This window comes from Bradysia coprophila, unplaced genomic scaffold (assembly GCF_014529535.1).
Source record: "Bradysia coprophila strain Holo2 unplaced genomic scaffold, BU_Bcop_v1 contig_235, whole genome shotgun sequence".
NCBI classification, from domain to species: Eukaryota; Metazoa; Arthropoda; class Insecta; order Diptera; family Sciaridae; genus Bradysia; species Bradysia coprophila.
Genome location: NW_023503496.1, coordinates 1,508,837 through 1,533,897, shown reverse-complemented (window position 1 = coordinate 1,533,897; position 25,061 = coordinate 1,508,837). Strand labels below are relative to the sequence as shown.

At 37.9% G+C, this 25,061-nt stretch overlaps 1 protein-coding gene and 1 long non-coding RNA gene across 2 annotated transcripts in view; one reads left to right on the top strand and one right to left on the bottom strand.

The window, feature by feature from the left end:
• LOC119077375 overlaps positions 1 to 20,135 on the top strand; it is a 41,174-nt gene extending 21,039 nt beyond the window's left edge. The window contains exons 2-8 of the mRNA XM_037184566.1: positions 16,354 to 17,275; positions 17,340 to 17,567; positions 17,635 to 17,815; positions 17,876 to 17,950; positions 18,029 to 18,202; positions 18,255 to 18,630; positions 19,724 to 20,135. Of these exons, the coding sequence (XP_037040461.1) occupies positions 16,354 to 17,275; positions 17,340 to 17,567; positions 17,635 to 17,815; positions 17,876 to 17,950; positions 18,029 to 18,202; positions 18,255 to 18,630; positions 19,724 to 19,777 (2,010 nt within the window). The 3' untranslated portion in view covers positions 19,778 to 20,135. The remainder of the gene's footprint in view (positions 1 to 16,353; positions 17,276 to 17,339; positions 17,568 to 17,634; positions 17,816 to 17,875; positions 17,951 to 18,028; positions 18,203 to 18,254; positions 18,631 to 19,723) is intronic.
• A 3,759-nt stretch (positions 20,136 to 23,894) lies between these two features.
• Positions 23,895 to 24,371, bottom strand: LOC119077449. The gene is made up of 2 exons (XR_005087794.1): positions 24,230 to 24,371; positions 23,895 to 24,048 (listed from the first exon to the last, which is right to left on the bottom strand). It is a non-coding gene; the product is annotated as an uncharacterized LOC119077449 (long non-coding RNA).
• Positions 24,372 to 25,061: the final 690 nt, after the last annotated feature.

The window sequence follows — 25,061 nt, the reverse complement described above, 5'->3', positions numbered from 1 at the left end:
ATGCTTAATTGCACCACTTTATCCATTCAATATGAACAGTCCCGCATCATTATGTGACTTACTATGCAATATAATCCGTTCGAATCATCAAAACTATGAATAATTACCGCACATTTTCGGTAGATGTCAATGTCAATAAGATTTACAAGCAAAAAAGCTATTAATCGATTTCCGCATTAAATGTTTATTAGAGACAAGCTTAATCTGTTAAATTCACATGAATGTTTGTCGGTTTTTTTTTCTCTCTTTTTTCTTTTTGCAATAAAAATCTTCATGTTTTCGTGTGGCTTTGTTTTTGTTGCTCGATGAAATATAAAAACTAGAAGCATTGTAACGTCGCATTTGTTTGGCTACATAATGTGCCAACAAGAATAAGATTAATGTTTCGGAATGACAATTGAATCATTCACCATTTTTTTTGTGCGATTCTAGATTTCTTATGACATTTTTGATGATTTAAAAAATTTATTTTTTTCATTATACCGAGATTCAGGTTCTTCTTTTTGAGTTTCCTTGTTGGCGGTGCATGTTTTTTAATCGCTTAAAAAAATGATTAATTAAGACAACAGAGTTGTTTCCAGGAAGATGTTGCACATGATGAGGAACAATTTTACAGTGGAACATTTCGTTTCCTTCAAAGACCACGGTTTTTTGTTACATAATTAGCGACATTGATGTTGATTTTTCGGTAACGTGAGACCCTCACTTTTCTTTTGCAACTTCGAATGTTCTTATCGCAGAATGGGCCGCCATCTTGATATAGGTTATGTCCATTCGCCCAAATAATCGAGAGAGAGAGAGAGAGAGAGAGAGAAATAGGACAGTACATTACTGAAGCGCCATTCGTACACATCACTGTAAGTCATTTGAAAGGGACCTGTCTGGCAACACTGAGGTAAATTTATATCAATGATGCCAGCCAGGTCCCTTTTATAAGTAGCTGGGAACACTGTGGTTAATTTACTTTAATTTGCATAGGTGATGCCAGCCAGCCAAATGACATTAATCGACTGGAAATACTGAGGTAAATCTACTTAAACTTACATCAGTGATGCTTGTCAGGGATCATTTCAAATGACTAGTCTTTACGCTGTTTAACGTCAAAGAGATTTTTCTGAACATGATCTTCAACTGAAAAGCGAACTTAAAATTTCCTATCTAACCTGATCGAACCTGAATCTGAAAACAATTCACGTTTCCTAAAAAATTTAGATCTGGTTCCGTTTAGTTCGGTGGAACATTTCATTTCCTTCAAAGACCACGGACTTTTGTTACATAATTAGCGACATTGATGCTGAGTTTTCGGTAACGCGAGACCCTCCTTTTCTTTTGTAATTACACAAAATGTTCTTTTCGCTGACTAAACCGCCAGCTTGATATAGGTTATGACCATTCACCCAAAGAATCGAAAGAGAAAAATAGGACATTACTGAAGCGCCACTCGTACACCTTACTGTAAGTCATTTGAAAGGGACCGGTCTGGCAACACTGAGGTAAATTAATATCAGTGATGCCAGCCAGGTACGTTTTATATGACAGGAACTTAGCTGGTAACACTGTGGTAAATTTACTTAAACTTACATCAGTGATGCCAGCCAGGTTCCTTTCAATTGAAATGACTAGTCCTTACACTCAAAGAGATTTTAGTGATCTTCAACTGAAGTTCGAAATTAAGATTTCCTTTCCAACCTGATGGAACCTGAATCGTCCGAAATCCATTCACGTCTCCTAAAAAATGCAGATCGGGTTCCGTTTAGTTTAAAAAACTCGAAATTACCAGACTTCAAATGATAAATCTCAGATTCAGGTCAGGACAAACTTGACCTCTTCAGAGGCTTTAGCGAAAGTCCATCTTACACCTCTATGGCAGGATGGTATAAGTCATAGCTCTATAAAAGGAAACGAATGAACGCATAGGTGAAGGTTTTCACGCAGCTCTACAAAGAATATCCGTTTAGTGATTCTAGTTTCCGCATCTAAAGGTGAAGATTTTCACACCTAACAATTGCAAATATTCGATGCAAAAATACCTTGAATGTCACATCATTGTCTTACACTATTGATAATTGGAATTTGCAATAAATGTATGCAAATTTCCTCATATATAACATGTGCTACCAATCGGCATCCAAGAAAAAAAAAATGGTCAAACTGACATTTCCACATCAATGTTACACAAATTTCGTAAATCGATTTATGAGACCCATTTTTTTTGGTTTCGTTTAACACGACCGGCATTATCACTGATGATAGTTAACCTTGCTAAGCGACAAAAATTAAATTGAAATTTCGGAATAAATTTGAATAAAATTATTGATAATGCACGAGCATAACTGTACCGGAAGAATGATTGAATGTTGAAAACGGTAACGAAAGAATAGAGCGGATGTGTAAGAAGCAGACGGAGCTGTTATAATATTTTTACGTAAAATGATAATAGATTAAGGTTAGCTCGCTTAGTATGCGTTTATTACGTAGGTGGAAGCACGTGTTTTCAGGTGGTATAATGTACCAATGCACGTTTGCAACTTGTAAAAAATAAAAAAATCAAAGAACACTGCTGACCGGTGGTAGCTCGCTTTTTTTTGACATGCAAATTTATTTTTCATTTATTAATCCTAAATTTGTACCCAATTCCATCCATGGAGTGGCTTCTATTCTTAACAAGCTCGCTTTTCCTTTCTCTATTTGAGAGGTGTTATTCGGAAGGTTGACAATAAAAGCAATTGTTATTTGACGTTTGATAATTGACTGTACGCAGTTCTTACAGTTGAATCTAAGTATGTAATTACACTAGCCTCATTGTGTAAAATAATTACGCTGGACCTGTATACGCCAAAACATCCTTTTCAAATAACGGTTCATGTTTACAAAAGTACAAACATAACCTCAATTCGAATGAATTCTCCAAAGAAATGATAGGGTAGTACACCCTGACTGGGAACCCAACCGCAGTAGTATCAAGTTAATATCATTTATTTGAAATTTTCTTTGTTGCCGAGCGGTTGTTTAAAAAATTTAAGAACTAAACAAAGCTAAGGGCCGGACTGGACTGCCTGAGGGCGCATCGGGCATTCATTCTATGGACACAAAATCTTACTCGAAAGGTTAAGTGCCAATGTTGGAATTTCAATAGATAAAACCAAGATTGACGCGGGATGGCTAGATTTCGCCATATGGCTAGTGCGGTCCTGCTATTTCGTGTCATTTTTTTGACATCTTAAACGTACTTCAAAATAATCTATAAAACCGTTAACGTATGACCATGTCGTTCAAGATTGCCTCTGAAAAGAAAATGTAGTTTTGACGGTAGGTTTGGAAATGTTGTCTTGAGTAGTTGGATGACTCTACGAAAAAGATACGACATTTTACACTGATCATTTTTGGCATGTCGAAAATGAGCCCTTGAGCGATTTTTTCCCTGTCTTATTGTCAGACTTCATTTATATCTTCCTAATAATGATCACCAGCCCAATTAAATTCACATATCGAAATAACGAGAGACAGATTTTCAGAACACGACGACGACGACTGTAAAATAGAAATTTGATTTTTTTGATGTATCTCTGGTTCATCACGCAACAGTCATATATGTATCAGTATCAGCATGAAATGATTTTTGTTTTTTGTTAAATATGAACATCAAAGTCAGACAAATGTTACGTTTTGTGGGAGCACGAAAGTAGACACAGTGCTATCTATAGAGGAAGCAAATATCAAAAACGGTTACATATGTCACTTCAAATCGTTCATGTCGAGAATAAGGAAAAGAAGGTAAAGAAAGCGCTACATTCCCACATACATAATGGTTAAGTTATGGTTGCGCCGACTATGAATGAAATTAATTGTTGTTCGTTACACAATTATATTTATTGTTTGTGTTAAATTTTACGACAATCCATAAGCAAAATTCGTTTATGCAAATTACGCAATCGAAAATGACATCAGGAATGGTCATATTGGTCACGATCAAGTGGGAATGTTTTTCGGAAATATTGAAACATTCAGCCATTTGTCTAGCGGACGATTATGAGTTCACCAATTAACTCACCATATCAATCAATCTAAACGACCTGAGCATTTCGGTATTCATCTGTTTAGATGTAGTGGATTTAAGGCTTAGCTTTACACAATAATGGAACCTGGGCGTAGATTCTCATGCTGTTCGTAACTTAAGAATTCGTAATTTGACAGTTGCATGTATAAGAACCCCATAAGAGTTGTCAAGTAACGAATTCTTAACCTGTTATATACGGCAAGCATTTGACTAGTATTATTGTCGGGTCTCGGCATTTTACTATACAAAGATCCACATTACCCAGAGCTTGTCATTAATTCGGTCGTCGTATCGATAACAGATGAATAGACGTATGTGACAGGTTAAAGTTACGAACAGCATGAGAATCTTTGCCCAGGTTAAATACCTCCGAGTTTCCACATAATTACTCCAAATGTTTCGTGAATAACTTTGCATAAACTACGAGTGAATAGAAAATAATTCGGAGTAGTTTTTACTCCACCGTCTTCATAACTCCGAAAAATGCTTTACTCGAACTTTGGTCTGTTCCATCGTATGGTCAAAACAAATTTTGACAGGTTAAAAACAGCCGACCGAAATCCCCAGAATCAAACATAACCGCAACTCAGACCAATTCTTTCGTTAAGAGTGCGAAGTGAGGTTGTGTTGGCTTTTATGGTGATGACGATTGATATTTTTAACAACCCTGGAACGGACCTATTTTCACAACTACTCTGAATGACGTCCCATGATAGTCCAAATTAGGTACTTCAGACAACAGGCTAACGACGCTACATCCTACCACCCTAAAGGCTACAATTTACGACTTACTGAGATAAACTCTCTAAACCGTTTTTTTTCTCTTACTTCTGTCATTTCTTACCTCTCTCACTTTGAGTAATGTCGATACCAAATCCGAATCCGACACAATTATGGTCCGCAACCTCAACTGTTCGAAATTTGCGCTAAATTTTCGGAATTAGTCATTTGTGCTAACTGTAGAAATTTGTGCTAACTGTTCGAACTGGAACAATGTATAGATTTAGGGTATTCCTTAGGAAGGATCATGGAAAAAGTAAGGTGACAGAACCCATCTTTTACAGACTAGAGACTTCAGAACTTTCGAAACTTTGACTTTGACAGGTGATGTTAAGAGACCGTACGAACGAATAAATCCTACACTGGATCTTTTGACGATGAACAGCTTTATTTTAAATATATATTGTTCCGCGTCAAAATTAAAGCTCTTCGATTCATTTAATTACTTTGCTTGTACTTTTCCAGTAATTCACTTATTTTTAGTGCGATCATTTCAAAATAATGGAAAAACATTCAATGAATTCAAACAACAACAAAATCTACGGTGCGATGATTAGATTGCCGGCAGTAAAAATCCAATAAAATAAAAACGAAAAATATTTTGAAAAAAAAATTGTTTAAAGCAAAAAAATGGAAAAAGCCATTCGGTTGTTGAACCTAAAAATTTTTCGTATTATTACCGCATAATGTTTGAATTGTAAATGGATAGCAAAATGTGATTTTCGCCACACGATACGACGTAATCAATCGGACCGTATCATAAACACAATTTCATTTTACAACATTAATTAAGTATGCAATGCGCTACTGTGCATTTGTAATCGCATTTGAAAGAAAGTGAAATTTTTCAGCGATAAAATTCCAAATGCTTTTTTTTCCCTATTAACATCAGAATCTTATTAGGATTGTGACAAATTTTTTGTTTGTTTCCATTTTAAGACTTTTAAGTTATTTCTCTGTTTTTCTCGTAATTTGTTGCTTGCAATAAAACAATAAAAAAAATTATTTTAACATCGCAAGCAATGTAAGAAGAATTTCGTATGTACACCAGATCGTGTGAGAGAAACACACATTTTTTCGGTTCATTTTACAATTGTCGACATTATCTTAACAGCAAGAAAAAAATCTGTGAAATGAATTATTCGAAATGAAATCAGACCGAAAGATTGAAATCTTGAGATCTGTTAGAGATTTGCATGAAAAAGTCAACCCATTTTGTGGCTGGGTGTTGCACAAGTCATTTTTTTATGATTTATGATAATTCAATGACTTTTTTCTCTTTCAGTTTTCAGTTATTCCACTCGGTAACAATAATTACAATTGCAATTAATTCGCACGGTTTCGTTTTTAGGATTCGAAAATATTTGGATTGTTTTCGAATTTGTTTACGGCTGTTGAAGCAGAATATGTCGGAACGTTTCAAGTATATTCTTTGACGCTTTTGTGAAAAAAAACATAGCTGACGCCGACCCGTACGAAACACCTATTCGTATCAAAAGCCTTTAATGTGAAACTCTTCATTTCTCTTACTTCATTTTCTTCTCTGCTGAAAAACTATTCTCCCTTTAAAATCACTTACATTATCCACTCTTTGCCTTGTTATCATATACAACTAAATTGCCGGAGGCAATATAGACAGCCCCGTACGAAGACAAATTTCATAAATTCCTATTTAAACAGCGATATACCGCTATATTTACCTATATTTCACTGTAAATAAACATTTCACAGAGGAATATGCTATTATATAGCTCTATATGCCTGTATATAGCTCAATATAGCTGTATATAGGTATATATAGATGTCCGTATATGGAATCTCTGAAACCCCACACACATAACAAATTATTTCCATGTTAACAGAAACTCTCTAAGTATCATTTTTCCCAAGATATTTCTATTTTACTAAAATCCAATATGGCCGCCGGCAGCCATTTTGTTAGGAGACCGGAAATAGTACCGACGCTTTACATTCGTTAATACCTTTCAAACAAAAAAAATAATCATGAAATTCGGTCAAAATTTACTCGAGATATTGTCAAAATACACCACGTTCACTGTACTTCCGAGTAGCCAGATAAGAGCTCACTCCAAGAGACCTAGCTCACGCTCCGGAGAACATAATTTCATAAAAAAAAATTCCCTGATTGGTACGGTCAATACCTATCTAATAAAGCTAAAACAGACGAAATATGTTCAAATGTGGCCGACCTACAAGCAAAAACTGCTTGCCGCCCTGTGCCTGTTCCACACCAAGGGGTCTAACTCACGAGTCGGTCATCCGATTTCCATAAACTTTTTTTTTGTCGATCGGTATTGTAAATACCTTTTATTTGACGTATCACTTACTAGTTTAACGTTTAAATGTCCGGAGATATCTTCGAAAAACCGTAAAGCACTTATTGGGCCACAGCTCGGGAGGGGTCGATCCAAAATCACTCATCTTCGAACTTAGCCTGTCTTTTGACATTACCAAACGGGAAAAAAAAGAATTTTCAAAATCGGATGCGTTTTACTCAAGTTATCGTGCAGACAGACAGACGGACAGACGGACATTTTTTTTTCGCGGATTTGGCATCTCTAGACAACCACAATAGGTTTCCCCTTACTCGGGGAGTCCAATTCGACGTGTTACAAACGTATGCGTAAACCTATAAGACCCCAGTACTTCGTACGGGTCTAAAAAACACTTTTTTAATAGTAGATTATTCACCTCAGTCCACATGTTTATTTAGACACTTGGAGAGTTATTGCATGAGCCGAAGGCGATATTGCGATAATTTTCACTGCTATTATTTCACCTAAAATAAATCAATTTATTCGACGAGTGAACAGAGCCGATTCTTTGTGAAAATGGTTTTCTAAATTTGCTGAAACTTGGCAAAATTTGCCATTTGCAAAGTAAGTTCAATTATCGAAAAATTGGTCCAGGGAGGTCCAGAATCGTATGGGTAAATAAAAGTTTCGAGAAAGTTGGCGGACCCCGGGGAAAACGAACCTATATGACCCACTGATAAAAAATGTATATGGGGCCGATGCGATCCTAGTTGGTTTATGTGTAGCTCAAGGACGAAATATGTGAAAAACCACGAAAATGAGGGTTAAAGAAAAATTGAACGTAACTAACAGATGCTGAGGTCACTTCTTAAGGTGAGTTGGACTATTTCACTTCAGAATAATACAAAGAGAACGATTTAATGATTTGTAAGTGCATTCGCATCTCCCAAGTCAGTCAAAGTTTCCCAATCTGTTCACCCAGTCTTTGGGTTCTTCCAAAACATTTATGGGATGTGCATCGGATATATTCATATCTAACGAGAGCTTATGGCATAAGCTTTCATTGCAAAATGAAATTTTTTCGAAAACAATTTTTTGAAAGAAATCGATTTTGATGCAAAAATGTCAGAGTTGTGAACTCAGGCAATTTTCAAATGACTCTTACGTCAAGACACCAACTTGAAACTTATCGTGTGTGGGCTCGTTAGAAAGCCACTGTCATTACCTTTACAACGACACCTAACACTTAATTTAAAGAGTGACTTCGCCTGACTTTGTATTACTTGGAAATTATCTGTCGATTTTTGTCTATATCAATATTGTAAGGTGTGCCCAGACGATATAAAAGTTCCAAAAAATGAAAACAACGCATTTTTGTTGCTCTTACATCTAATCTAGAGATGAGCGGGCCGACGTTTTTTCAATACCCGACCCGACCCGGCCCGATCCAATTTTTTGAACCCGAGCCCGACCCGACCCGAGACTTTTCTCTTCGCGGCCCGACCCAACCCGACCCGAAAAAATCATCGGCCCGACGTGACCCGACTTTTTTTTACTATAAGAAATTTAATGAAAAATCATTTTCTACGCATAAAAGCTTTGCAATAATCTTATACGCGAAGTAAAATAATAAAATAAGTTAGTGTTTCATGCTTTATAGGCTTTTATTGGCTTACTTTAAATTTGTATTTCTAAGTCGGGCCGGCCCGAATTTTTGTTTTCAAAGCCCGACCCGACCCGGCCCGAATGAATTTTCAAAACCCGGACCCGAACCCGATCGGGCCGGGTCGGGTCGGGTCGGGTCGATGTATTTCGGGCGGCCCGCTCATCTCTAATCTAATCTAAGTTGTCTGGACCAAAAAAGTTTGATATTGTCGTTAAAAAAATTTTCCCATAAAAAGTAATGGAAAAAATGTATGGAAAATTTCAGTGTTTTTTCACACATTTCGTCCTTGAGCTACCCATAAACCACCTCGGATCGCATCGGCCCCATATACAATTTTTATCAGGAGGTCATAAAGGTTTATTTTCCCCGGGGTCCGCCAACTTCATCGACACTTTTATTTTTTGGACCCCCCTAAGGGAGAGACCGTCCACTTTTAATTTTAATTATCTTAAGTACTTTCGACGCTGTATTCTCCACGCTTGTCCAATAGAGTAAAGAATTAGTTCTCGCATTATTCGTTCGTCAAGCGATTTAGCCACCGGTCAGCGTGGGTTTTGATCTTTTATTTTTACAAGTTGGCACCCATGCATTGCTACATTTTACTCCCTAAAAACCCATGCTTCCACCCTACAATCGCAAAATAAAACACAACATTCTCTAAAACAAATGAAAATTGAATTTAACTATTTCACTCCACTCTTTATCAGAACGTATTTCCATCACATAAACAAAAAACAAGCTGATTTCGTCGTTTACGACTCATCAGTGCACCTTTGTCATGACCATGTGCATATCAGCTCGTACACTTTTAGACTAAATCAAATCAAGTGTACGAAACACATCACACTCTGACCGTACTGATAGAACAATGGGTTACTGTAAATACAATTCGCTCGATGCTTCGAGAACCTAATTGTGAGTTTTTGGTTATTTTCATAGCAGAACTATGACCGAAAAATCGCAAACAAATATACATTCAAACGATCATCTAAGATGATATTTACGTTAGAAATTATTTTGCATATCGAAAGGCTAACCATACCTCCGTGTTTTAGAGCACACAACTCGAATCATTTAAAGGAAAAATTAAATGTGAAAAAAACCCTACAATATAAACGCATACCTAAGCGAGCCAAGCTAAATCTATTGCTACACTCCTATTCCTGAATCTATGTCTGAACTTTGTAATTTTCATAAAAAATTGTGGCGCAAGTTCAGTTAGGTCGGTCGCCGAGCGAAATAATGGGGATCGACGTAACCTACTCGTATAAAACCTTGGTTTTTCGTCTTTAGCGTTATTATTGCGTTGTTTTTAGTAAAATTAAAGTTCCTCGAAGAGCATAAATTTCGCATTTACCGAAGACGAAATTGAGTCCTACTTTCTTGGCCTTGCCAATTTCAATTAATTTAAGAAGGAAACTTTAGATAAAAATAAGAATTTTAAAGCGATAAGTGTATTACGGCCCTTTATCCTCGCCTTTGCCTCCATCTTCTTTGCTTCCGAGTACTGTCTTAACCAATCAGAATCGTTAATGATAAGATTTAAGGCGCATCTAGGCTCTTAAGCACTGACCTCAAAACTGATGACTCGTTATATTTTTCCAACAATCCTGATACCAATACGCCAAAATGTTCTTCAAACTTTTGGGGGCTTCCGTCCATTTACATTCTACGAAATACCTTTTCGCGGTTTTTGAATACTTTGCTTGTTACCTGATAACAACAAAAATTTGTTGGCGCCACTTAATGCATTCCTCAATTTTACGTAACTTTTTTTTGCATGTACTACAATCGGTAATAATGCACTTTCTTGTGAATTAAGTAACATGATGAAGATGAAGAAAAAGAAGAAGAAGAAGAGGAAAAAAAACTGAATAAAAATAACAATTTCATTGGAATGCGCAATTTATAGCTCCAGTACGTATGCAATGTTGATTGACTAATGAAAGTGAATTCTGTGTGTACAACACAGCACATTGTTTGTGTATACACAACACAGTATATGGAATTAAAAAATGCATAAATTCTGGTTGCGCTGACAAAAGTGACGACCTGCAAAAATTCTCCATTGAAAAGGAGAGGCTCGGTGCGCTTTTTGTAGCTTATGTAATGTAGAAAAATATTTCAATGAAAAATAAATACAGAAAAAAAGCGTTCAAGTAAATGAAGCTGTCAAATCAATAATGAACACACAAAAAAGCTGTACAATGAATGAATGAGGAAAGAAAGAAAAAAGTTTTGCTGAAAAAATAAATATTTTCAATTAAATAATATTGAAAAAAAAAGCCAACCGTGACAACTGTTCAAGTCATTTTTGTGAAAATATATTTAAATTATGTGTCTGCTTTCTTCGAGGCATTTCCTCCGAGGTATTTAAAGCATTCTTTGTGTGCTTTTTTAATTGAGGCAGGGCAGATGTACGTACACATTACAACGAACATCAATGTCAGATTGACTTTAAATTGATTTTCCGCGTTGATTGGGAAAGAAACGGTAAACATTTTTGAGTACAATTCAGATTAACGATTTTCACGATCAACAGATGTCGTTACTTTCTATGTGTACGTCGTCTTATATATTTTTTCCGCTACGTTGCAAATCGGAAATTGGTATGTGACAAACGTCAGCATAGTGTACGTGGGTAACGTACAGTGCTGTTTTTAGTTGGAACACATTTCAGATTGTTTAGAGTTTTAAAAGTCAATAAAGGGATTCCAGTCTATGGTATTTTGGCACGAGATTTGAAAATCCCTTAAGGATTTTGCGCCAAAATATCATAGACTGGGAATCACTTAATTGACTGGTAACATCGCCGACCTTTGAAACTCTAAAAAATAAAAAAAATGTGTTTTCTTAAGGTGGACAAACTGTATATCCATTTGTGTCAAATTGTGTTGTGATGCACGAATCACGTTAGATCAACAGAGAAATGATACCTAGATGGCGTTGCCGTGGCCCGCCGGATAGAAGGAACATCTGAGCAGTTTTCTTAGTAGAAGTAAAATGTCAAAATGGTCGAACGTTTGTTTGTTCGGCTGGTTCACAACATAACCACAGACAAAATAAATATTTTTGATAATGATTTTGAATCAACTTAAATAAACTGTCAGTGTCAATGTATTGGGTATATCGAATCTGTGATTATGTTTCACGACTTTGACAGCCGGCACCATGTCGTTCAATTTTTTGCATGAAATGGTTCAATGTTCCTTCTATCTGGCACGCAAGCGTGCCATCTAGGTATCATTTCTCTGTAGATCAACTGTGGACAGAGAGATTATATAAAATCAGGGTTCTGAAAGAATAGGTTAAGGCACTTCTGAGGTGATCACGAAAGCGGTGGCTACACCTGTTCTTTTAGAACCTTGTATAATATGGCGACAGGGACGTCGGTGCTCCCTGACTGTAAGCCTCAAACTTGATGATTTTTTTAATCTGAAATTTTATTGCTAATGTTATTAAGACAGAACCATCCCGCGTCCGCTTGTGAAGATGTCTTAAATGATTTTGAAAGCTCTTAAAATCCAGATAAAGGTAATTTTGGATGTCAGATTAAAATTCTGTCATATTTTGACAGGAAAGGGTTGCAATGCTTCAGTTTTTGAATGTAACGAATACACTTCTAATCTCTCCCCTTTTTTTCTCGAAAACTCACATGATGTCAGCGTGACACTTGAACTTTTCTTAATCTGGACATTAAGGACCTTCCAAGACATCTTGGGCTCTCCGAAACCTGAAAAAGTCAGATCTATGGTTGAACGCGAAATTGACCTAAATCGTTTCAAGTTCAGATGGATGAAGTTGGTGAAGCAGCTATAAAAACATAAATTCACTATTTCCCCATTATTCGCTTGGATTTCCCTTTATTCGCCCGAACCCTGTCCCACCATTCACTACTTTTGTTTCCCTGTTGCTAACTATTCAAATAATTCTTGTGAAATGAAACTGACCAATTAAATGACTTGATTTGTCAAGAACATTTACTGCCTGCCATGCGAAAGGTGACCATTGTCCAGTGCGTTAATGATCCATTAACATGAAGAACATTTTCAGTTCATGTGACGTGATTTCTTTTGTGATAATCAATTTTCACATAGGACAGGTAATGAATCAGAATACATTGGATTGGATGATTTTACGTAATTCATTAGTGCGGAAACAGCTTCGTGATGCTCGCAAACTACACGGGTGTTTGTGAGCAACGTTCTTCGGTTAACTGTTTTTCGACTAGTGTTGTTGTAAACTTCGCCACGGCTCGGATGCACAAACTCCACACTTGTCGCAAAGTCAGTTACCGAAGCTTGTTTCTTAAAAAACACATGCCTTTGTCACAAAATTGTTGCTCCATGTAATGAATTACTTTCCCAGCATCCAATATAATCTAATTTTTCCCTCCCAGACAAAAGTACTAAAAAAAATTTGGTTCTGCCTGTTTCTACTAAATTCATTGAAAAGAGCTTTGCAAACGGTAAACCTTTTCATGTTAAATAACTCGGCCAAAATTACATGTGAATACCGTTGATCTCGTTACATTTCAATTTTTTTCTCTCTAATTTGACAACTTTTATCGATGATTCGGTGACGACTCAATTGATACCTTTACCAGCATATAATAATGGTCATCTTCATGTTAAAGGAAAACAATTACGAAAATCAAAAATTATCAAAAGTTATGAGCTCTTACCGGCTTGTTACGGTACATCTTTTTACTTAACGAAGGTCATAGTGTCACGGTTTATGCAATCACCATTTCTTCAATTCGAAATATTATTCATTTCTCTTTGCGTTTAAACAAACCGACATAAATTTTGTTACATTGTTGTCGAGCCACAGACGAGACATAATGTTATTTCTCAGAGGATATGATGAGTTGTGTGGATGTATTGGGCATTGATAGGAACTAGGTGATGAATGAAACCATTCATTGTGAAGAATTGCCCATGAAATTGTTGTTTGGTTGAGGTTGAGCATTTGTAACTCTGTAAAGTTTGAGATCGGGCCATCAGAATGTGCAATAAATTGGGCTCCGCGGAGATGGGCGCTGTCACGTTATTTACACGATTTATGCCTGTTTCGAGAAGTATGTAGAAATAGTTATTTATGTCACCGAGTCAGAGCCTATTTTTAGGAATTTTTAGGGAAATCTGACGAGAATTTCACTTTTCGTCACTGAGTTGAGAAAAATAGTTCTTTTCAATATAAGTTTCGAAATGGGCCTTGACTAACTGAGAGCAACATTAGGCAAACAAAAAAATTGACACAAGGTTTTTAGGTGTTTTATGTAATGTAGGAACCGCCGCCTTCCGACGAGCCCATAAACACATAAGCTCTACGCCAAGGCAATTCTATGAATGGAAATTTTGAGCCTGTTTTTGGTGACGATTTTTGGCACAGCACTGATTCTAACATGAGCATAGACACAGGACTGCTTCTAGCATGAACATAGAAAATATTCGGAGGCTGATGAAATCACAGTGGGCACTGCGTTTCTTTTGTACAGACAGATGACTTGTTTCGTTGTATGAGTTAAAACATGCAATACAAACAATCATAAGCGGCAGCTCTGATCACTAAAGTCGCCAAATTTGACACATTGTCAATTCAGTGTTCATGCTAAGAACAGTGCCGTGTTTTTGGTCATAATTCCACCAGCAGCACTTTTTACAAAACACAAATAGTCCAAGAAATGGCGAGAATTTCTACTGCATTACGACGCGAAAATTCATTCAATAAAGCGTCGAGTCACGTGGACAACGCGTACCATGATATTTTAGCTGTGCTTTAAATTCTTGAATAATTTCGCCATGAGATCGCAAATTCTTTGTCGGGTGTTGTCTGCATTTAAAATGTTTAAAACAGAAGAAAAGCAGTCAGTCGCTAGTTATCTGTTTAAGCCGACCCGTTATGCACGCCACACGGAATTCAATTTCATTCTTTCTTTTGGCAAATCGATTTCGTTTATTTAACGATCGTAATTAGCGAGATAAATACAATCTTTAATTTGGTGTTTGTAATTCACCGAAAGCACACACACGCATTTACAGCGAATTTCAGAAAATTAAATTACATTTTCGGTGAAATATTGAATTTCTCTTACACTTCATCAATTAGCTTTATCGCCAATGAATCGGAATCGTTTTTTTTTTTGTTTTGTTCTGCTCTCTTTTGGATTGCATTCACAGAAACAACAGCATTCGGATATTGAATTGATTTTTTCGTAATGCACTTTTTGTCTGCGCCCGAAACAAGATCAATTAATTCAGTGTAATGGAAATAAATCACTCGGATATGGCAATTATCGCACCAATTCATTTCGTTTTTCGCCTGATGCTTTTCGCATTTCGTTCACATTTTATCGCAATATCAGACATTAATCACTGTCGTCTGGTGTTTTCGGAACATAAGTGGTATCGGAGCATGCGTCGAAGTTTTTTTTTGTTAAGTTAGCGATAGCTTCTTTATGATTTTATCTAACACTGAAAGCTTAGTGATCAGAGCCGTGTGATACATAGGCTAGCAACTGATACAAAACCGATCTTGTGTTGGTTTATCTGAACCTCAGCACATTCGGATACCGGAGGAGCTATGACCATCGATGTGTGTTTCTATTCTAAAAAAAAGTTTTTACATTTTGCGTATGATTCACTAGATAAGTGCATGCAGGTTCAAAGATAATGTCTACCTTTTTGGTGTTGATTGCTTCTTGGTCTAAAGATGAATCCAATCATTTCTCGGAGCGAAAGAGTCGTTTTTATAGGAAGCTACGCCGATTGCTTAAAAAAAGTGTCCGAAAATTCGTCGAGATGAGCAGTCGATGTTTTTGCAGGAACTTACCGTTTCTTCAGTAGGACATCGTTTCTTCACTTCTTTAACATTTTGTGGAAGGAAATTTTACGAACTACTAAGAAACAACGACCTCCTGTAGTAAAGGTTAGTTCCCGGAAAAATGTCGACTACTCTTCATTTCTTCAACTGACTCACCGTTTCTTGGGGTAAATCGTCAATGCTCATTTTATCGAATTTTCAGTGCTATAAAACAATCCAGGAGAGTGGATTAGATAACAGTTTTTTTGGGAAAAGATCCTTTGTATCCTACTCCCTGATGTTACTACTTCAGGGAAATTTCCGTGTTTTCCGATAAGAAGTCGTAAAGGCATTTCCCATCTCATGGTGGTAGATCATCATCTTGCAGTTCATAGTACCCTAAGGTGCGAAACCTGAAATTGATGTGAGGTGGACAATCTCCTCGAACGTTTCAACTTCTCTACACTTTTCTACATTCAGAATCTTAAAGCTAGAAAGTCCTTGACGATCTTAATTTCGCTAGCGCTGCAAAAACTTCGAAGTTCGAAGGCTAAATCAAGCACACCTGCGATATCCAATTCAAGAAAGTCTTCGCTATTCATATATTATGAGAGCTTTCTTGGCGCTTAATGAAGCTTTGGACTAGAGCGTAATTTATGAATAAGCTTCCAAGCAGATCTGCTAGACTCTGACAACCATGTTGAACATACAATTTACCGAAATCAACTCCAATTGAATTGAAAACACTTCCTTTCCTCATCTCTTTTCAGGAAAACAATGGCAATTTCCTCTATCACCTGCCGTCACCGTCATCTCCATCGAGTTCGATAAACTCAACCAATCAAGCCTTCTGGAAAGCAGGTTCCCAGTTACCAATTACCTCCAGCCACACAAATCGTCGACGGCACCATCGACTTCTCAAGTATTTGCGACTGTTCTGGCTGTACGCTCGATGGCCGATCGCTCTGCTGTTTGCGTGCGCATTTGTGGCGATGGTTGTGTACTTCTTAGTTGTAGAGAAAGAAATTTCCGATAATTTAACGAAAAATCAGCTAATTTTAAGTTCAATCACACATCACGACAGCGACGACCACATTCACACCATCAATTTCAATCAGCTGGACACAACGGACCCGATCGATCACAGCGAAAATATTGCGAATTCGGACGAACGGTCTACGGTCAGTATAGCCGGGATTCTCGCAACGGTTGCTAAAACTGGCGAAATGAGCGACATTGAATTCGAACCGAGTGGTGAAGTTGTCGAGAGCAGCACCAGTGTGGTGAAGCCCACCAAAAGCGATGTATACGTCCCGGGCCACAGAAATACGCAAATTCTGGAAATCTCCACACCGAAGTTGACCAAGGAATTCGAAAGGCCGGAAATAACAGACCCGGACGAAGATTTCACCGAAACGAAAATTTTGCTCCCCACCAAAGAGACGCTGGAGTTTTTCGGCTTCACTTCTGGCCATCAAAATAATTTTGGCGTCCCGATCGAAGAAGACGAACGTGTGCTGCGGATGCTGAATGAACAGTTGATCCGACGGGAGAAAAATCGAAACGGAACCGATTCGTACATGACCACCACGGATGGGTATGCGTACAGGACACGAGTATCGCCAACGCTGCCAGTGATTAATTCAATGGACCCGACAACTGAACGATTGGCTGCCAATTCAACGGATGACGGTGGGTTTCCTTTGCCTGTTTGTATTTTAAAGTTGTGACAGCCAATGGAACACGTTTTTCGCAGGTATATGCCAATCAACATCGTTCTCGATGTGCCGCAGTGTTCTACACTATGATCTGACTACGATAACGCATCACAGGAATCTCACACCAATCGATCGGCAACATTTCGAGTATCTGATTGAGTCGAAATGTTCGCCCAGGGCACACGAATTCATCTGTTCGATTCTGGAGCCAGAATGTCGTCCCGAGAGAATGGGAATTCTACCGCCGTGCAGGAGAATTTGTAAAGGTGAGTAGACGTGGAAGCCATTTTGTTTCTGAGTCGCTGAGTTCGTAACATTCCTTTCTTCCACCAGCTATTCTGGAACCGTGTGCACATATCGTCGCTGCATCAGAGTTTTTGACCATGTCGTTCGATTGCGGAATCTACCCCGACTCAAACGATCCCAGCGTTTGCAGAGATGCCACAAAGGAAATGGACTGTTTGGCCAACGAATTCCAATGCATCGATAAGACATGCATTCCGGCACAGTGGCGGTAAGACAATAATTGATCCGATCAACGATAGGTCAACCGACTGTAAATCTTTCCTTTCAGTTGCGACAACATCAAGGATTGCTCGTCGGCAGAGGACGAAGAGAACTGTAAATTCTGCGAGGATGACGAATTTCGGTAAGTGAAGCGAAAGCGAGTCGCTTGTCTTGTGAAAAGTGAACCGTGACCCATTCTTTCCCCTATGTCGACACAAAGATGCTACTCGAATCAGAAATGCATTCCGGATAAATGGCGCTGCGACGAGTATGACGACTGTCCCGATGCTTCGGATGAGGCTGATTGTTTCGATGACGATCCAACGCTACCGCCACCGCTCGGCAACACTAGAGTTTACTCGTTCACTCAAGAACAGAGTCCTAATCCTACCAGGTTGGTTGTTGCTGTCTCGGCTTTCTGTTCAAACTAAAATTTCCATTCTTAGTCGTCCCTATCTGACCATCTCTGGCGAAAATCGATTCAGCCTCGCCGACGATACGAACAGAGACTATCCCACAACCATCGATGATCACCAGTTAACGAACGAACAGCACAACGCTACGGAAACCGGTAGTCAATTACCGGATGAAAATGACGACATTCAGGGAGCCGCATCGGGAATCACGGTTCCGTTGTCGAAAAGTTTGGCCAACTTCCAGGACAGCAAGGAGATCATGATGACCAGCGACTCCGAATCGGACTACAAATATTCCAGCACCAATAACGTTCCTACGAATACGGCACATGTGTCGCCATGTCCACAGGGTGAACTGCGGTGCATCAATGGCAGATGTATAACGATAAGTCAACTGTGTGATAAGGTAAGTACGGTGGTGGTGATTTAGACGTAAGTGTGGTTGAAACACTTGTTTTGAATGGGATGTCGTTCAATTGATCAATCATCTTTAGATGGTATGCTAATAAGAGCTAATCTGCACAGATTGTAGTTTAAACCTACAGGGCGTAACATAAGCGCAGTGTAGTTCAATGAGGGAAAATTCATTTTTTTCCGACTCATTTTTGACGGCTCTGCCACAACAGTTTTGAGTGACAATTTTCGCTTCATATCCCACTTTTTTGGGATCGAATTTACCAATGTTACAGGCCGTGTAGACATTGATTGAAGCCAATGGTACTGGTCCTGTTGACATTGGTACATGCCGTGTAGACATTAGCACAAGTCGTGTATACAAAGGTGCAGGCTGTGTAGACATTGATACTGGTCGTGTAGACATTGACACACGCCGTGTAGACAGGTACAAGTCTTGTAGATATTGGTACAAACCGTGTAGACATTGGTCCTTGCCTGGTTGACAATAGTACATACCTCGTAGACATTGATACACGCCGTGTAGACATTGGTACATGACCTGTGGACATTGGTACATTACGTGTAGACATTAGTCGAGGTCCATGGCCGGTTGACAATGGTACAAGCCGTGTAGACATTGGTACAAGCCGTGTAGACATTGGTACAAGCCGTGTAGACATTGGTACAAGCCGTGTAGACATTGGTACAAGCCGTGTAGACAACATTTGATTCGGTCCATTCATTGACTGCTATCGAAATCGGTGCAGGACTGGCTCCCAAAAGGCTTTTCAGGAAAATAGGAACTTTTTTCATGTCAAAATGCAAAAAACCTTTCGGTAGTGGGAATAGTCAACCCACCAGCTCAATTTCTTCATACCAAACCTGTGACGGATCCGAACGTTTACATTTACGAAAAAAGTGGCCGATGGGGAAACAATTTCGGATTCCTGTTAATCGTCGGTAGAATCATCCCACCGGTTAGGATTTTCATAACTGACTATAAATTCCTCTGGCAAGGACTTTGTATTCAAAATAATTGCTTCAGTCTCACGACACTGGCTGTTTGCGTTTGATTAATCCAATTTCCTATTTTTGGTCAACAGATTACGGATTGTCCCGATGGAGCAGATGAGGCGATGTGCGTGTATAAGACGTGATTTATTTACCATGGACTAGAGACTACAGCACCATCATCATCATCGTCATCATCATCATCAACACATCCATTCCGTCCACAGGCATTGTTCGCTTTTGTGAACATTCTTCATTTCTCGTCGAAATTCGAGTTTAAAATCGCATTCCGTCTTTCATCCGAACTCTTTTGTATAATTAAATATTTTTAGGCTATTACCTACCTACTCGTAGCGTTATATTGTGTATATTTTGTTGCATTATTTTTTACTCTCATTTTGAATGTTTAATTTTACTTCTATTTACTGAACAATTATACTGGCCATTTGATATAAAAAGAACAACAAATTTTGTAAATAAATTCTTTGTTGTGTTTTCGGTATGAAGAAATGCAGTTCTGAGTCCTTACTGTCGCAATAAGACCTAAATTCAAAATTTTCTTTTGTTCTCCCTTCAAATTTGAGACGCAAACCAAATAACCAAAATCGATCAAATGTTCTTATCGTTGACAACAATCTGATGATAACGATCACATGTGTTGCGGTTAAATTTCCAACCCACTACAGAGTGTTCCAGTTCGAATTTTAAACAGTTTTCAAGCAACTTTGTACCAATGAAAGTAGATAAGTAGGTATGGCCAGTCCATACAAGTCGGAGCACATACGGATTTGCATGGCGCCACCTCAAATGAACTCATTTCTAGTGGAAATTTGCACTAGAAATGAGTTCGTTTGAGGTGGCGCCATGCAAATCCGTATGTGCTCCGGCTAGAACAAATTTGAACGTTTGGCCATACCTATCCATTTACTTTCATTGCTTTGTACCCTCTTATGACTTTTATGACGGGGAAACCGTCTTTTGTTTAAACTTACGAAAAGTGTCAAAAATGAAGGAGAAATTCTTTAGTGTCAACGTTTGACAGTTACCGCAAGTTCTTTGTTGAAACCAATGCACTGTGTGTTGTTGAAACTCAATTTCCTCTTCAAAGACTTCCCTGTCATAATGGTCTATAGGTTTGTTCCATCGTACGGTAAAAACGATTTTTGACAAGCCGAAAGCGAACGAGAGCATCCACAGAGCCATAACCTCAACGCTTTTGCGAACAATCTGTCAACATTAATTTTTTGTTACGGCACTATGGATCAAGGTTCTGAAAGAACAGGTTTGTGTGTCAGCCGCCCTCGTGGGTGTCTTAACCTGTTCTTTCAGAACCTTGCTATGGATGACGCCTTCACAGCTCAAATAACAATGCAACAGACCTATACAAAACAATTGCGAGAGTGAATAGGCTCCAAGGTTATTGGAGTTGTCAAAGTATCATCCAAAGCCTTACTGACTATTCAATAATTCAATGTGGAGTCTCCGACTTACCTCGCTATCTAGTATTGAAAAACACCGCATAATTGTCGATCACATCAATGCAGAATGCTCGTGTGTTTTACACCTTAGAAAGAGGCTAAAGGGTGAAAGCTCAATAAATTCTGACAATGTTGACCTAAGAGTATAATTATACCTAGAGTGGAAATTTGTGCGACGAAATGTGGTCCCAACAGAGAGATGCAAATCTGTCGAAACGGCGTCCCAGCCGTCATATTTGCATCTCTCTGGGTCCCAACATCAGTGTGTATAAGATACACATTTTTCGTATAATTTTACACCAACACATGTATGCTTTGACGCTTTTAATAGTTCAATGTGCCCACTTAATGGGGGACTGAAGTTTCAATAATTTCGATAGACATCATAATTCTAAGCAAAAAATTATTCTACACTATCGATAAATTATAAACATTTATATTTTTAATTAATTGTTTTCTGATTTTCAAATATCAGTCAAACATAAAAAAGACTATACGCCTATATATGCCTCTCTTTTCTTCTCATGTCATTTTTTCTTAATTCTCTCACGAAAAAGGTATGCTTTTGGGTTGAATTTGGGTCGTAGTCGTAATTGAAGTATAAATTAAAAGTATAAAACTTGAAAATTCGGCACTAGTGTAGAACATTTTTTTGTTTACAATAACATTCTTAATCTAAATACAAAAAATGTCAAAAGTTCAACGTCCCATTAGGAGGGCAAACACATACCAATAAACATTTCGTATTTCATGTTGGGACCACATGTTTTACGTAATTTTGTTGGAAATTTCCTCTCTAGGTATAATTACTCTTAGATGTTGACACGGTAAGTTTATGGAAAAAAGTCCTCTAGAGTTTTGACTACTTGAGAGTTACAACTCTTCCAGAATGTCAAGTCTTCGACAGACTGAATTCATCATGCGCTTCAACTTCTACCTCGCTCCATAAGAACGCGCTGGATTTTGTTCTTTACCAGTGGTAATTTTTCGGCAGATCTTCGAAGTTCGAAGGATCAAATCAATTAAGTTTGCCACATCGAAATTCTCAAATTGCTAAAAATTTCTTGAATCCTGTGAATTACTGCAACGATTCGTGTACCAATTTCAATCACTCACTCACAGAGTGGAAAATTTACCAGCGATACCGACTCCATGAGTAAACAACGAGTTTTGACTAGTGCGATTTTCTGTAAAGGCAGGGTAAATTAAAATGATCGATTATGAAGATTTTTAGCGTATCGTGATTTGAAAACGAGTATTGAACTAAATAACAATAAACTTCCGATCGATTTGTATAACATTCACAATGTTTAACAATCGTTTTATGCGTGTGCATTGGAACTGTTTACAGTTAATAAACCTGACAAATGCAATATAAACAGTTCAAATGGGCGGTATGTAAGACCATACTGGTTTTCAAATCTGGATACACTCAGAGTCGATCATTTTAATCTGCTTCCACTTTAGCAAAATACGTTTTCAAAAAAATTAAGGAAAATATTTTCAATAAATCTCTTTAAAATACGTAGATCAAATGAAGTAGTAGATGCGATAGAATAACAACTGAATCAGCAGCACTGTTGTGCTTATTCTCTATGAAAGATTAGGTCTCGATGCGATCTTTAAGAGTTCTATGACCGCTAACGTACTTCAAAAGCAAGTCCCTTCCATAAGGTTTCCAAGTCTGAGATAGTTCGCCCAGTTTATTGCTCGGCCAAAGTTTTTTTTTGCTAAGTAACTGAGAAATGAAATTGCTTTAGCCAGGATGGAATATCGATTTATTCGAAACGTTTTTGATTCAGAAAAACCAGAACGCAAATCCTTGGTTTGAAGACTTCAATACTGGTTAATTTATGTGCGCACAATTCATCAGCGTGCTTTTCCGACATCTAACTATCCTGCCCCATAGCGATTTTGAGAGAGAATAAACGTTTGAAATATTTACTTTCGGTTGTGTTGCTTCGGGCTTTCACCGAAAATGCTGAAATAGCACGAGATCTACAAGGTGACTAGTGCAGCATGAATAACCTTTTTTTCTCCACTCAAATGCGGTGAGAACATTCAGTGTCTTCTGACAATTCAAGTGAGAAAATCTTTATTTTCTCAACTCAGGCGAGAAAACCGTTTTTTTCTACCCTCCGCTGAAAGTTCTGAAGCCTTTGTTGTAAAAAACGTTGTGTTTAACTCTAGAAAAAAGTTGGAAATTGCATTTCCTCGGGTGAACAAACAACACCAACTCAACTCTTGTTTTAACCATGGAGCGAAATTGAGCGAAACGAATTTTAAAATTTCCTTTTGTCTCCCCTTCGTAAACAAATAACAAATATATCTAGCGTAGCCTCATTAAGTGTTTCGGTTTTCTGAATCAAGTTTCTAAAGATTCTTTAGTAAAGAAATCGCTGTGATGTGGCGAAAATTAGTGAAATTCAATGAAAACTTGACACACATTTTACGATCGTACAACGGAACAACCGGTCAATTTTTAATATTTTCTTCGATGGAATTTTTCCACTTATTAAAGTAACACTTGAAAAACGAGTAAAAATATTCAAAATTTCAACTTAATTATTCGAAAATGTGGAGCAAAACGTCTCTCTCGACGCGTTGCGACGATCCGGGATATTGGAATACGGATTTGTTTCGGTCCTTATAAGTTCAAAAATGGGATCCAAAAACTCCATCAGATCTTTCATCCTAATCCAGCATTTACATGGCCCCATAGTTCATCCCAATATCGGTCAAATTCAGCCGACATCCGATTTGTCGGGTTTTTAGATTTTCTTTGATAGTTCGGACTGTGATAGCCCATGATGAATTGGATTCGGTCTTTGTCAGAAAATCCTCAATTGTCACCTCTTTGGGCCTTACGAAATTAGTAGCAGAGTCATCCAGATTATCCTCAATTATCGTAGGATGATGGCTTGCCATAGTCGACGTACCTGTAAAAGAAGCAACGACAGACAATTAGCCCAATTTATTGGCCTAATTCGAATGAACAAAGAAACATTTGCGAAGTGTCTTAGAGACAATAGATGCATGACAGTCGTTTTACTGAGACTTTCTTCCACCAATTTTTTATAAACAGAAAAAAATAATCAAAAAAATAATCAAAAAACTAACCAAAGTTCAGGGCGATCCATGTAACCATACACAACACAAAAATTTTTGTAATTATACCAGTAGCCATCCTGCAGTTTAAAGTTTTACGAAAACAACAAGAAACAGTTTGATCTAACACACACGCCAACAATTGACTTATTGACTAAGCGTCAATTGAGAGAAATTTTTAGAAATGAATCCCACCGTCAAAATGAATCACCCGAATGAACTCCAACTGCAAATCAAAGTTCAAAAAGCCTTTCGTTATGTGGCTGTCAGTCAGGGTTAGATGTTAGGATTCGTCGATTTTTGTTAATTTTATTCTAAATGGTTAAGGGTCAGACTGCCGTACGGTTACAGCGATTCAGGAGTGATAAGGGTTTCTGTTTGTAACTCAGTCTGTCCTAGAACGCATAAAAAACTTAGTGCACAGAGGGATGCAAGATTTTGTGAGAGAATTTCATAAGTTTACTCTCTCAAAAATTTTGAGTCAATATCTTGCATCTCTTTTGCGCTGAGTTTTTTATACGTTTCGTTGACCACCTACATTCATAACGTGCTCTCTCTTTCTAACCAGAAAATGCGTTGTTGCACTGCGGAGTATAATAAACCTTATTCATAATAAACCTTCATGTTATTAAGCTGAAATCGCAGTTCACCGTTTTGGGTCTCCGTTTAGATATTGCGCATGCGCACAGAGAGAATTCTCTCTGTGCGCATGCGCAATATCTAAACGGAGACCCAAAACGGTGAACTGCGCTGGCACCTATGGTTAACTTTACTCTGCCGTGGTTATTGGTCAAGACGCGCTCTCCCAAAATCAGTGTCTGACATACAGTCGACGACTTTGAAA